Genomic DNA, 15653 nt, shown 5'->3' with positions numbered 1-15653 from the left:
CAGCAGGGAAACTGAAGCTTATGGGAAGAGAAGAGTTCAGGTGACTTTAATTTTGTCCCTCTGAGTGATGGATTTCCATGTGGGTCTGAATAAACCCCAAAGTATAACAGAGGAGCCTCAGGTAATACTCTAATTTATGGCAATTTCCTCAGGGATAGCTTGAATTTGCACAGCACAGAATGTCCCACAGTGCTGTTTGCTTTCTTCATACCTCTTCAAATCTCTAATCTTATACTCCACAAAGGCTTTTCTGCACAGTTTGTGAGGCAACCAGTGTAAGTAGTGAACACAAGGCTGCAACCCCTAATGAAATCAGCTTGATGTGACAGGTGTTTGGTATGAAACCTTTTTCTCTGACTGCCTCAGCTTTGTGGGTGGTTTGATTTACTGTTTGAAGGCAGTTACTGAACCAATTAAGAATTCAGCATCCAAAAGACAGGATATTTGTGTGGTACTAAGTGAAACAGTAAGAAATTGCATCTGGAAAATCCCTGCTGCATCCAGTAAATATTGCCAGTATGCTCTCCTGCACCAGATCTACTTCCACCTATTATAGCTCTGCTCATTTTCTGTCAAGCTAATCAAACTTTGGAATTGGGCTGCCCTGTAAAGACAGTGGATTGAGATATAGCAACATTTCACCCCATCACAGCTTTTGCTGGTATTAAGTCTTTTTGACCGTGGTTACGCAGTACAGAGGGTGACCATGAGGGTAGAGCCCTCAGGCATGCAGAACTTGATTAGGCAAGCTCCCTCCTAAACAGAAAGCAGCAAAGCTGCCTGCCACAGAGCTTTGTATGGATTTAATAGAATTGTTGAGTGACTAGGCCCAAGAGCCTTCTTCTGCTAACTAGCTGTCTTACAGTGTTACATTGATATTGCTACAATACTGTGAAGCAGCCCATGCTTGAGGGTGCCACTGTCAAACTTGGTAAATTTACTTAAGGTTCTGCCCTGAAGCACAGTAAAGTTACTGGGTAAGCATGACCTAAGAGACTCAAGAGTATAAGTGAAAGCTTTACCTAACCCTAGAATCCCCATCAGCCCCCACTCTTCATTGTCCTTACTTATATTTTTTCCCAACATTCATGTTTGTCCCAGTCCTTACAAATACTGCTGTTGCATTCTACATTCAGTGTAAGCTTGGAGTGGATTGAAATTCAATGGCTTTCCCCTTAACTAAATTCTTTCTTGTAACTGCTCCCAAGTACTGCCCACTAAAGAGGACATTGTCTATAATAAACCTGTATAGAAGGGGTTAAATGTAAGATTTATTTTGCTGCTGATCTTAGCCAAACATCTGAGGCATAATTAAAGCACAAGACATGGCTTTCCTTCTGTCTTTTCCTTGTAGTGCTGCCTGCTCAGTGAGGCAGGAAAAACAACATTAAAACTGAACAAAAACAATGCATTTTCCAAACAACAACAGCTTTTTGACAAGATTCTCAGCTCATTATGAGAAATGCAAATCAGACAACAAAGCAGACTGAAGAATTTGATAAGCGAATGAACAACATATTTAGAAGGGGAGGGTGAGGAAGCAATGAAATTTGTAGACAGGAACAATTGGCAGTTTGCAAGCATTGATAATTGAAGTCAAGTATATTATATTCCTCATATAGTCTAGTGGGTTTAACTAAAATTTGTATGTAAAATTTATAGAGCTTATGAAAAGTTTAACAGCTTCTTTCACACAATTCTGATGTAGTCATCAGAATCTGTGTGTTCCCTCAGCCATTTCTTCCATGTACATTAGTGCTGCTTCATGTAAATTGGATTCCCGCCCCCCGCAAAATAAGCAAAGAGCAAAGTGTCGCTTGTTTCTGTTGACATTATACCACATCTGGTGACCTGCTGACTACTAAACACTGAAAACACCCACCAGAGCTTTACCACTGGAAAGATTTAAAAAAAACCCAACAACTTCTAATGAAAACAAAATGTTGCAGGCACTTTACTTCATTTGTTAAAATGGATTTTTTAGAAAACTAGAAAAATGCCCATCATGAATGATGGGGGTGGGGGAAAGCGGGGATGGAGACCCGTGTCCAGCCCCACACCCTCCCTCCACTGCTCCGGGTCCAGCCCCACTTCCCTCCCCCACCACTGCTCTGGGTCCTGCCCTGTTCCCCCGACCCACTGCTGTTCTGAGTCATGCCCTGATCCCCCTGCTGCTCTGGGTCCAGCCCTGCTCCACTCCCCATCCCTGCCACAGCACCAGGGGGCTGGTGTGTGGCTGCAGGGCATGGCACAGGGAGTGGCCATGGTGTGGGGAGCGCTTGCTGGCTGTGTGGTGCAGGAAGCAACCCAGGGGTGCAGCACAGGGTGTACAGTGGGGGTGGCATGTGCCATGGTGTGGGGAGTGTCCACAGCAGAGGGAGCACCTGTCGGCTGTGGCTGCATGGTGAGGGGAACAGTCCTGGGTTGTGGTGCTCCACTGCAGGGCATGGCATGGGGAGTGGCCACGGTGTGGGGTTGTAGGGCTGTGGGGAATACCTACCGGCTCCGGCTATGTGGCATGGGCAGTGGCTCGGGGTGTGGCATGGTGCAAGTGGGGCCATGGTGTGCAACCACGGGGCATGTTGCGGGGAGTAGCCACAGTACAGGGAGCACCTGCAGGCTGTGGCCATGAGGAATGGGGAGTGGCCCCAGGGTGTGGCGCAAGGCACATGGGGGGGCATGGGATATGGCTGGGTGAGGGGTGGCATGTGGCTGAGGGCCACGGTGTGGGGAGCGGCCATTGCATGGGGAGCACCCATGGCTGTGTGACATGGGGCACAACCCAGGGGTGTGGTGCAGGGTGCATATGGGGGCCATGGCGCATGGCCGCAGGGTGCCACAAACACCCCATACCACAGCTGCAGCTGGCGAGTACTCCCACAGCCCCTGCACTGGCTTCCCACATGGCACCCTGTGACTGTGTGCCATGCTCCCCCTGCGCCACGCTCCACCATGAGTGCACCCCAAGGTTGGAGCTGGTAGTTGCTCCCTGTGGGGGAGAGGTGGGGGCATGGCCTCAGGTTGCCACATTAGGAGCAGGCATAGGGGGAGCGTCCAGCCCACGACCATGTGCTGCAGCTGGTGGGTGCTGCCTGTACACCCCCGTGCCAACTCCCCCTGCACCCACATGCCATGCCCCGCCACAGCCACAGCCAGTAGGCACTCTTCATGTGGGGGGGGGGCATGGTGTGCAGCCACATGGGGGGCGTGGTGCTTGGCTTTGAGGTGCAATGGGTATGTGGGTGTGCCCTGAGGCCATGTGCTTCAGCCAGCAGGAGTTACCTACCCATGCTATGCCAGTTACCTGTGTGGCCATAAAGCCACAGCCTCTCTCACCTGCTCCATATGCCCCTTGGCTACAGCCAGTGGGCAATCCCCACATTGGGGGGCATGGCGTGTGACCACATGGGGGGGTTGTGGCTTGTGAGGGGGGTTGTGGCTTGCAGCTGAAGGGTGCCATGCTGGGAGTGGGTGCTGGGGGCATGCCCTGGCCTGCGGCCACATGCTGCTGGTGGGTGCTGACCACACACCTCACACTGGCTCCTTACATGGCACTCTGTGCAGTCACAGCCAGCAGCAGTTCCCTGCGGGGTGGGGGCGTGGCTTCCAGCTGCAGGGTACAGTATGGTGAGCTGGTGAGGGGGGCATGCTGCACCCCATGCTACGTGCTGCAGCTGGTGGGCACTGCTGGTGCACCCCACACCATCTCCCCACACATCCCTCACCATACCCCATGCCCCACGGCTGCAACTGGTGGGTGATCTCCACACAGGAATGGGGTGCAGCACACAGGGGGGGCCTGGTACACAGCCACAGGGTGCAGCATCGGGAATGGGCACAGGGGGAGCACCCTGCCCTGCAGCCATGTGCTGCAGCTGGCAGGCTCTACCCATGCATCCCGTGCCCACTCCCTGTGCAGCACCCTGTGATCATGCATCACACCCCGCCGCCGCATGCTACACCCCACAAGGTCATGCGCCACACCACCCTGCAGGGCCACAAGCCACAACCCCCTTCGCCTCACCTCATCTTCCCCATGCATGGTAGAACACAGTCTGGCCCCCATCACCTCCACCTGTGTGTCTCTCTGTCAGTAAGTCTATGGGTGGCACATGTGCAGTTGGCCCAAAGCATTATGGACAGACAGACACACAGCATTCTGTTAGAATAGATGGCACTTGTCTAATGCATATCTATGGTAGTAAAATAAGAATGATATTTTATTCTTGTTTTACACATCCTTCAAAACTTATTTCTGCTTTTGCTGCCTGGAAGTCAAGTGAACATCCCAAACTAATGCTAATAAAATATTATACTTAGTTTACCTTACTGTTCTTGTACATGTGCTATGAGCTCTCTGTGCTAATAAAGATGCATTGTAGCTAGGGATAGATATTACACATAAACTAGTTTAAGTGATCAGAAACTGGTTTAAGTCTGTAACAGAACAGATGTTCAGTGCACATAAACCAGTTTGAAAATGGTTGAAACCAGTTTGAGATAAACCTGGTTGAATGTAGTATCAGACTTAACTGATTCGGCTCAAACCAGTTTATGCAATTTGTGTTCCAGAGCCCTTTCTGGTTTAAGATAAATCAGACTCCCTCAGCATCCCGGCATGCTCTCTGGGATGAGCGGGGCTCTCTGATCTACAGCAGAGTTGGCCCCTCCCCTCTGTTCCCTGGCTGGAGCTCCAAAGAAACTAGTAAGCTGCTCCCTCCTTCCCCACCAATCCCTGCTAAGTAGGGATTTTCCCCTCCCCTCTTCCTTGCAAAGGAAGTATGTGTATATTAGCTAATAGACCACATATTGACTATGGCCCATGCTGTGACAAAGGCAGAATTAACAGGTAGCTGGTAATGTCCCTCTGTTGTTTTCTTAATGGAGTGATACACACTAAGTTAGGGGTGATAAACACTGTTATCAATTCCCTGCTGGGCTAATCAGAGCATCCTGCCCGGGCCTGGCCATGCCCCCCTCTCCCCCTCAGCTTAGTACTGTAGAAGGGAAGGGAGGGCTGCTCTAGCACCCCCAGCTTCTAGCCTGAGGCACTGCAGGCATGTGCCTGCATTTCTGGTTGAAATGGGAATGTCTATCCGCCTCCAAATCAGTTCAAGCTTTGTGAGTTAGACTAACCTGCAAAGACTGAATCATTTCAGGCTCCAGCTTTTTTAATGTCTGTCCCTAGCCTGTGAGTTTCTGGATATGGAGTGAAAATGTAGGGCCTTATCTATATTAAGCTTAGAGGAACCTTGTAAAGATGAGCAATGCTGGGTCCTGGTTCTTGCCTTCAGGATTCTTATTACTTTTATCTAATAACTGCTGACTATAAAATACCTAAACTAGGGCTCCACTTCTCATAAGTGAACCCTCAACATTGGGCTACAGAGTCAGACTGTCTCTTGCTTTTTCTTCTTCTGTCTCCATAATTCTTATACTCTTCCTGGTTAACAGAAGGGTGATGGCTACTTCCAGCCAGTCAGTAATTAGGCAATTTCTTTAGAAATGAAAGGTGTTGATTGTAATCTCTTCAGGCTTAAAATCTAGGTCCTAGAATCCAACTCTCACACTTCTTGGGTGACTCTTTAATCACTAGGATATTATACAAAACAGGGCTGTCCAACTGGCAAACCATGTGCTGAATACAGACCCCCAATGGGTTAAACTGTGGTCCCTGGGAACCACTTGTACTTTCAATCTCTGATATCCAAATAACCTTAACTTTAACCCAATACTGATGCCTTAACAAAGTGTGGTTACCTTATCCAGATATAATACATAGCCTGACTTCATCGTTGCCTATAGAATTTCAAATACCTTCTTGTTTCTAGTCATATTTTAGTTGTATTGACACTAGTTGCTTTTAATGGCCATGGACCTCCTGTTTAAATTTGTTACTGAATCAGTAGCAAACTGAAGGCAATCATGCTTCGGTTTTGATGGGAAGTTTATGTGCCACCAATTATCTAGCTATCTTAGATGCAGAGCCTAGGGTATCTACATGCATACATATTAGGGATTTGGATAAATTATATTAGAAGGGCAAAGGTAAAGAGCTGTAAAGTGTGATGGTAAAACCCCACCCTCCAGATGTGACACAACATAGTGATTTCAGAACTATTTGACTTTACTCCAGGACAAAAAGTGGTCCTGGCATACAATAAACAGCTTTACACTGATGTAAATCTCTTGGTCAGAAAGTATGTATATACCAGGTTAAATTACTCCAAGGTACAAGTTGTGTGTCTGCAGCCCTAATCACTTTCATCACAGGGCAGCTCTTTGCTAAATACAACCAAATCTCCAGCCATCTAGTGCTGAGTCTCTGTAACAGTTCTTACTGGGCACAGCCATGTCTGGAGAGCTAGTTCTAAGTCTTTTTGTGTACCAGTGCAATTTTATTCTAGAGTAAAATCTAACATAAATTAGTGAAAATCCATGTATGGTATGTACTTAACATGATTATTACAGGGGGGTTGTTTATATATTAATGTACTAGTGGTCTCCGATGCACGTTTTTGATGCTGAAGAAACCATCATTTTTCTACCCATTTTTGTTTGTTTGGTTGGTTTGGAGGGAGTGGGGGGAATTGTTTACTTATCTAAAAAAAAGTCTTAATACACTGAATAAAACAGATAATCATATGATTTCACATTTGTCCTTCTAAAGATACTTATGTAAATAAGGATGGATGTGAAAAAATGTGAGTAAAGCATCTTGCAACATAGATATGAAAGTGAGCGATGGAGATGAGAGAACGGGTTACTGAAGGTATAGAATTTTACCTTTTCTCTACCTTCTTCATTTTTCTCAATAGTTGGATTTCTTCTAACTTGGACTTTAAGTCTATTACTTGTTGTAGTTCTGTTTCTGTTTTGTTTTCTTATTATAACTTCAAGGCTTTTATTTATCCTTAATTAATGTTATACTCTCTTAACTGTAATTTAATGAAGATTCTTGTCACCATGTGATGAATATGTATATATATTTGAAATATTTTTCTGCTTAGAATCATAGAGATTGGAGATGCATTTGATTATTCAGACCATTTCCTTGCCAGTACAGAATTTTTCCTTTCATTTTGAAAGTGCCAAATGATAGGACTTTAATCATTTCTCTCAGGAAACTACTCTACAGCTTAATATATATCACTGCCAGGAAGATTCAATGTAAATTTTCCTCTTCTTAATTTCATCCCTTTCCTTCTGTGTATCATGCTAAATAATATCTCTTCCTTCTTGGTTTTAAATTCTTCAGCTATTTGTAGACCAATATCATGTCTCTCTCTTGTCATCTCTTATCCAAACTAAACATATTTTAGGTCTTTGACTCTTTCCTCATAATTCAGTGCTTCTAGATGCAGGATATTTTTTTTTTGCTGTTCTCTGTTCACCCTCCAGTTTACTACTATCTCACTGGTGATGTGGGATACCCAAGATTGAATTCAGTTTTCTAGGTGTCATTTACCACAGGCCTGCCATGGATAGAATCTATTATCTCCTTGCTACATTACATGATGATGTTTTAGACAAAAACTACAGAGGATTTTTTAACTATCATATCGAAAACCGAAGTCTAAATTGATTGTCTCCAGTCTCTCACCTGTTTTCTTATTACTGTTTCCCAAGCTTCTTCTACCTCTTAATTAAATGTGTACTTGTATTATACAGAATCATTATATGGAATATTTTCAAGCAGAATTTTATTTTATCTGTCCATGTTTCCAGTCTCCTTAGACCCCTAAGATTTATTTCCCTATCCTGAATGATACTTTTTACCCATTCTACTTCACTATAAACTCCGAATGTCATTAATTTCTAGTTCTTCTTCCATGTTATTAATGAAGCTGTAAGATACGTTCATTCCCAACAATGATTACTGAAATACCCTAATTACCTACTCATATTTTAACTTATTGTCATTCATGTTTTTCCTTAGTTTGCAGTTTTTGTTCCACAGATCTATATAGGAGGTCTGTCCAAAAAGTATTGAGACTGATGCTGTAGGAAATAAAATATTTTATTTACAGGGGTTTCGGCTTAATTTCCTTTGAAGTATGCTACTTCTGCAGCCACACACTTCTCCCAATGTTTCTGCCATTGTTGGAAACACCTGTGATAAACAATTCATGGAATTGCTAAAAGCTGCTCAGCTGCATTTTGTTTTATGGTTTCCACATCACAAAATGTTCTTTCTTTCAAGGTTTTCTTTAGTTGCGGGAAAAGAAAAAAGTTGCATGGGGCCATATCAGGTGAATATGGAGGCTGCAGCACTTGTGGGATATGGTGTTTGGCTAAAATTTGCCTAAAAATTGCTTCACAAGCTGAACTGAGTGGGCGCTGACATGGTGAAGCATCCAAGACATCCACTTTTCTGGTAGTTTTCCTGGTCGTTTCATTCCCAAATCGCCAGTTAAAATTGAGTGACATGAACAACAGATATTCCAACTTCTGCTATCTCTCAGACAGTCAATTGCCTATCGTTTCAACCCAAACTGCTGCCACATTTTCATCATTTTGTGATGTTGAAGGGCATCCAGAAAGCTCATCACTTTTGACCAATGATTGTCCTTCTTTAAACCATTCAAAAACTCTTGCACGGCTCATAGTGTTATCTCCAAATGCTATTTTAAGTAGTTCAAATGTTTCACATGCAAAATTTAATCACACACATTGTTCTGGACACTCTGACATAATGAAAGGGGACACAAGATGCAAACAATCTTATTTAAACTGCTGGCCACAGAAACCTGGGGAAGCCCATGAGCTGCAAACCTGTCCACAGGAGTCCCAACAAGCCCAGACATGTTCAGCAAAGCCACACCCCCCAGCCAATACTTTTTACCACAAATACACATTCAGTCTCAATAGTTTTTGAACAGACCTTGTACATGCCTGCTTCCAATGTTATCAAAGGGAAATGCTTTTTTTTCACCAGGCAAATTGGGGTAAATTTCAATTAAGTGTTTGTGGGAGACAATATCACAAGTTTCATACAAATATATTGTCTCTACGGTGTTCCTGTGAGATGCTCTATGGTGCTCCTGTAGTATGACATACTTCATACAAATATATTATGTCTAACTGTGCTCCTGCAATCAGCTTCCCATTACACTCCCCGAAAAGGCAGCTGAGTCTTCTGGCAAGACCTAAATAAATCCAGTCTAACTCCTATTGGCTGGGGTACAATTATGCTTAACATAACTAATTTTCAGAAGTGATCCAGACTGACTAATTTGAAAATGTTCAAATTAACCATAAATGTATCTTTTTTTGTTCTTTACCAGTTATCTGTCCATGCCCCAAGTGATCACAGATTTCCTTTTCTCAACCTGAAGACAGATTTTTAAAAGAGCAGGTTAGAATAGAAACTGTAACAGGGTCCAAACAGAAAATATCATTCAGAGAGGTCTGAAACCATCAGAGACTTCCAGGGAGCGTCAGCTATGGGAGTCAGGTTTAGGAGGAAGAAAGCCTTGGTAGCCAACAACACTGGTGGACCAAAATGATAGGGTCTTCCAAAAAACTAAGATAACAGGATACTTTATCAGAAACCACAGCCAAGACTGCAGAGATGAGCCATGCCTCAAGATGCCATAAGAAAGATCAAGAGCCTGAGGCTGAATCTGTTCAGCCTCAGCAAATGGAGGCTGAGGGGAGATTTGGTGACTGCCTATAGACTTGTTAGGGGAGATCAGCAGCAAATAGGAAGAGCCCTATTCTCCCCAGCACCAGCTGGGGTGATAAGGAACAATGGTCAGAAGCTGCTGGAGAATAGGTTCAGGTTAGAGATTAGGAGGCACTATTTCACTGTTAGGGTGGCCAGAATCTGGAACCAACTTCCTAGGGAAGTGGTCCTCACTCCTACCTTGTGTAAATTCAAAAAGAGGTTGGATGAACACCTGTCTGGGGTCATGTGATCCCAGCGTGTGCTTCAACCAGTGGTGGGGGGTTAGACTAGATGATCTATTCAGGTCCCTTCTGACCCCTAACTACTATGAAACTATGAAGATCTCATTTCTTCCTAACAGCTGAGTTGTAAGAAGGCTATATGGGTTAGTAAATCCCACAGGGGATTCAGATTGATGCTGAAGTAGAAAAATGTCATCTTGCCTCATCTTTAGTGAGCCTAAATCTAGATATTCCAGCATCATGCCAGCAATTCACTTACATCTACAACACTTCAATCTACTGTTTAGGTTTTGTACACACAAAACCTAAGGAGATACATTACAAATTGAGCTTGGAAGCCAGATGCTGCAAATGGTACACACAAAATCTGCCCTTCTTGACTGAGAATTAATAAGTATCATTTTACTATCTGGGTCTGCTTAACCTATAGTTAAAAAAAATGGAATGTGATAAAAATATTGGGATCACTGGGATTGATACTGGGATTGATAAATGAAATTGATACTGGGATTGATACATGAATTAAATCTCAAAGGAGTTGGGACATTTTTCTTCTTCAGAAGGTTGAGTGCAATCTGATATTAGTAAAATATCAAAGTAAGTGAAATAGATAAATGAATGCTTCAATAAATTAAATGGTACAGTCCCCTGCATCTCATTGAATTGGATAATAATTCCCTACCAGTAAACAGCAGCATACATAAATAGGCTCAGTTTGCACAGTTTGGCTGTCTTTAAGGACAGGTCTGATCCTATTCTGACTGAAATCAGTAGCCATTTTGCCACTGACCTGAAATAACATGCTTAATATACAGCTGCAAGTGCTTATGCATATGAGTGTTTTATTTAGATTCACACACATTAAATTAAGCACCTGCATATGAGTTTGTGGGCTGGAGGCTTAGCCCTTCATCCTGAAAGCAATTAATTATATGCTTAACTTTAAGTACAGACTTTATCCCCATTGTCTTCAGTGCAAGTGCTCAGTTTTATGAGGATGGAGCTAACTTAAGCTACCTTCACATGATGTTATTTGGTATATTTGTGGATTATACTCATGTAGTAACCTTTTTTCATTATGTAGGGCATTTCTGAAAGAATACTATTCTATGGTATCCAAATCAGTCTATTAACAATATTTTCCTTCAACCTTTACATTTAATAAATAACCTGATTATGAACACTAGAAACAAGGCTTTCAAGCATCTTTGGCTAATATTAGACAGCCCAACTGTATGCAGCTAAATTAATCTTTTTCTCACACACACACACACACACACACACACACATGTGTGTGTGTATGTGTGTAGAATTTTTTTGCAGTGCGCACATGATTTTTAATGAAAGTATCCCCAAAGAACACTGCACTTTAATCATAAACTTTAATTATTATATATTTTCACTTTCCTCAAATCATTAAAGTTCTTGAGTTCCTGTTCAGAATACTCTGGGACATTCCAAGCACCTCTTTGTCTTACTATTTCATTCAATGGTATTCTACACTTGTGGTTGCATTACCTGTATATTCCTCTTGTAAGTCACACATAATGAGAGACAGAGAGACTGTAATTCTGATAGGTTCACAGGCAACTATAAGAATCATAAATCATATGAGGAATTATACCCATTGTCGTCTCATATTTATATTTTCTTAACTCCACCTTAAATTATGTGTTGTTTTATCCTTGTTTTCTACTTCTAACAAATCGCTTTGTCATTCCCACCCTGCTTTATTTTCAAGGAATGACAGCAAGGTATGCAGGTACAGGTTCTCATTATGGTGTGGGGAGTAGGGAAGTATTAATAGCATGAAGTACTGCATCTGAAAAATTACTATTCTCATGTTATTCCAAACAGCAGCACCAGATGAGAAAGCAGACTTTAAAATGAATTAGCATGAAAAGGGAATGGTTTTAGAATAATTATCAAATTGCTTGTATCCTACTTTGTTTACAAGTGTATCCCCTCCATCTATTAAGTCCTTTCTTAACACAAAAGGGAACAGAAGGAGTATAAATATTCCTAGTTTCTGCAGCCCCAGGGGAAGTCAGAGCTGTTTTAACTTGTGCTGAAGACACACAGGCTAGGGACAGAAATTACACGTATACTGGTGTAAGTGATCAGAAATCAGTTCAAATCTGTAACACAACAAAAGTGCACATAAGCGACTTTCAAAATGGCTGAAACTGGTTTAAGATAAACCTGGATGGATGTAATATCAGACTTAACTGATTTAAGTTAAATTGGTTTATTGAATTTCTGTCCCAAATCTCTTCCAGATTCATGTAGCCCAGCATCCCAGGATGCTTTGCACCTCTCCCACAAATCCCCCTTGCAAGGTAGCTGGGCTAGCCTTGGCCCAAGTTGTCTTCTCCAGCCAGTCAGGGAGGCATGCTTTAGCAGCACATGGCTATATTTTCAGAAACAAAAGTAAATGTCTGTTAACTTATCAGTTCAATCTACAGATTTTAAACTAACCTGCAAACAGTGAATTGATTCAGCCTTGGGCTTTTTGACTGTCTGTACTTAGCCATAGTGCTTAACGGGGCTACATAAGTGGAGGACAGCTATTGGAAGTAGACTTCCACTACATTTACTCCCCACTTCAGTCTGACCATGATACAACCCTTCCTTCTCACAACTGGCCATTAATTCGAAGAGTAAGAATGTACAACTTAGAGACAGTACATTTATGCTAGCTGGAGGTTATTTTCCACAAGGGAATTCACTTCAGGACAGACTGTCACAGAATCATTGGGTTGGAAAGGGACTTTAACAGTCAAGTCCTTCCACTTGGATATATACCAGATTCACTTTTCCTAAACTCATCCAGGATAGGTTCCTCTCAAGCTTCATCTTGAAAACTACCAATGAAGAAGATTTTACAATTATTCTAGGCTGTTTTTTCCATGACCCTACTTTTTTCACAGTTCAGAATTTTCTTCCTAATTTTTTATCTAAAGTTGTTTTTTTGTAATTTGAACTCATTGCCTCTGTGACAAAGGAGAACAATGTTCCTTCAACTTATTTATGACAGTCTTTCATATATTTGAAAATTGCGCTCATGTCTCCTTTGCTTCAAACTAAACACAACCAGTTCCTTCAACCTTTCTTCATATCGATTGCATCCACATATAAAACTCACTTTTATCCATTTTTCTTATAAGAATGCATGGGTAATGATGTAAAAATCCTTACTACAATTCCAGAATTATGTTAATGTCCTTTCCCTTATAACAAAAATAGTTACATTTTCATAAAAGAAAATGTGTTCCTAACAAATAGATGTTGACTGCTACTGGCCATCCCTTCATCCTCCTTAGCTTTGTGAAATAAAAAGTGCACATAGCCATAAGAGTGCAGAAGGATGAGATCTGATTATCCAATCCACCTCTTGGATGCAGTCTTGCATACCTTTTCCCCTCTGAGTTCCTCAAGTGCAGTTAAAAGTGATCACTTGTAATGATCAATGGTCAGCATCTTGCACTGAATGTTCTAGATCTCAAGGACTTAAAATAATATGGACATTAGAAGTACTAAATCTTTCATCAATTTCCCATTTCTCCTTGAGCATTCTTACTTTGCAATAATAAAATCATCATTTATAGTCTTCTTCCCTCAGGTCGATAACAGATATCGAGAGAAAAATTACAAAACTTGTCAAGCTAGCCAGGTTACTATTAGAATAAATGTATACTGATTTCACATTTGCATCTACTTCTTTTATATATATGCAGGTACTTCATAGATTGGAAGAGTGATGTGGACAGCTACTTTACAATAGATGCAACTGAAGGAACCATTGCAACTAATGAATTATTGGACAGAGAAAGCACCGCCCAGTATAATTTCTCTATAATTGCAAGTAAAGTTAGTAAGTACAACATAAGTTGAGCTTATTTTATAATGCAATGATTTTAAAAATATAGTGTTCAGATATGAGTATTCACTAATTATTTTTATTGTGAAATGATTTTAAAGGTATGTAACATGGATCTGTTTCTAAAGACTTAATGTAAATGTAAGTATCAAATTTGGACAGTCATTTTCAATAGGATTTGGCCACCTACTCAGTTTGCAGGCACAGTTTCTCTGAAGTTTACGGTTTTACCAGTAGATCGAGGTTGGAGTTTGAAGATATTAGAGTATTAATTTTATGAGAATGTTGAATATGAAAGTTCAGTGACTAAACCCTAAAGAAATAATTAAAAATTGTGATGTAACAATTGTAGTTTGTATCTATTACACTATACACTTGGGATGCATTCATTCCCAACATACCTTTCATTCCCAAAGCATACCTTTAAACATCTATGCTTATGACTAAAGAAAAAGGGAAGAGGAAAGAAAAAAAAAACATACTGGCGGAAGCAGGAGGAGGGCAATCGAGCAGGGGGCACCACATGCATGTACGCATGCACACATACACGTGGTAGCCAGGCAGTGTGGAGAACAGCTCCTGAAGCTCCCTTCAAGTAAGTCTATGTGGTGAACAGTAAATTTGAGGCTCCTATGGTGAGGGAGGGATGGAGAGAGGGAGGGAGTGGGGCAAGGCTGGTGCTGGGGGTGCTCCCCAATTGGGCTGGTGCATGGGGCCTGGGGCTTAGTTGGGAATGCAGGGCCGGTTGGGGGAATAGAATGGAGCCATGGGTAGCTTGTCTAGGGGGCTGTGGGGAGGGCTGGCTCCCTGACACTGCATGCACTGGTGGGGAGAGAAGCATGGGGGGCCATGTGCCCCCTAGACTTGTGCATGGGATGGGGGCATATGCAGGCTGTCTGCTCTGGGGTAAGAACTACCCACCCTGTTGCCCTCCATCATTTTTGGGTAAAAAAAAATGTCCAATGTTTCTGATGTTTAAATGGGGTCATGCTGATAAAAGGTTGGAAAGGACTATTCTAGGAACTTCCTTCATCTCCTTGTATATTAAACAACCTTACTAAATTTCAAGTTTTTTATGCACTATACCTCATTCTTGATCCTTATTATAGTTATTGTAGGTTTATATTACCCTTTGAAAAACTCATTTTGGTCATTAGACAGTCAATCTGAAAGCCATAAAAGTTGTGTTTTTTTTACTTCATTTCACTGTGCAGCAAGGACCCTTGCAGCATTTTTCATCCATACTCCATTGTTTATCCATCTTAGAATGTAAATTCCTAAGGCTGGAATATCTAATGCACTGCTTAGCACTCAGCACTCAATAAATAATAGATTTTAATAACACAGTGGCAGAGAAATGCATTTATTTTTAAGAATTACTCCAGTTAGAACAAAGAGTAACAGACAGGAAAGGAATTCTTAGATGTAGTTACTCCCAAGTAAGCCAGAGGATTACCCCCATAGGCAAAGGTTATATCATAAAAAGAAAAGTCAACTGAAGGAGTTAGACCATCAAGTATACACTCTGAATCAATAAATATCACCCTTAGCTTTGTGTGGGGAATGAAGTATATTTTCCTGGATCATTAAAAAAAAAAAGAAAAGAATGAAACTAGTAATCCACTTCCAGAGGAGTTGAAAGATATGTAGATATGATTCTGCAGAATGGAAGTTTCATAATGGTCTGTGCTTCAGCAAAGCATAACTATTGAGATTTATTGATAGTAATGTGCCTTTGAAATTTGCAAACTTTTCCTTTAGTAAGACATACATTCAAATGAACACGTATTATTCCCCAAAGTAATTGAAAGCCAAATTAAAGAACACAGGTTCACATGTTTTTGTACCAACATGGTGTATA

The 15653-nt window shown here is 41.8% G+C and overlaps 1 protein-coding gene across 2 annotated transcripts in view; it reads left to right on the top strand.

The window, feature by feature from the left end:
* CDH12 (cadherin 12) overlaps window positions 1-15653 on the top strand; it is a 242827-nt gene that overhangs the window by 201410 nt on the left and 25764 nt on the right. For both annotated transcript variants that reach the window (XM_006037154.2, XM_025193592.1), the window contains one exon: window positions 13650-13786. In XM_006037154.2, coding sequence (XP_006037216.1) covers window positions 13650-13786 — 137 coding nt within the window. The remainder of the gene's footprint in view (window positions 1-13649; window positions 13787-15653) is intronic.

Source organism: Alligator sinensis, unplaced genomic scaffold (assembly GCF_000455745.1).
Source record: "Alligator sinensis unplaced genomic scaffold, ASM45574v1 scaffold947_1, whole genome shotgun sequence".
Classification (NCBI taxonomy): domain Eukaryota; kingdom Metazoa; phylum Chordata; order Crocodylia; family Alligatoridae; genus Alligator; species Alligator sinensis.
Note: the sequence above shows the minus strand (reverse complement) of the source record. Positions and strands in the feature narration are given on the sequence as shown.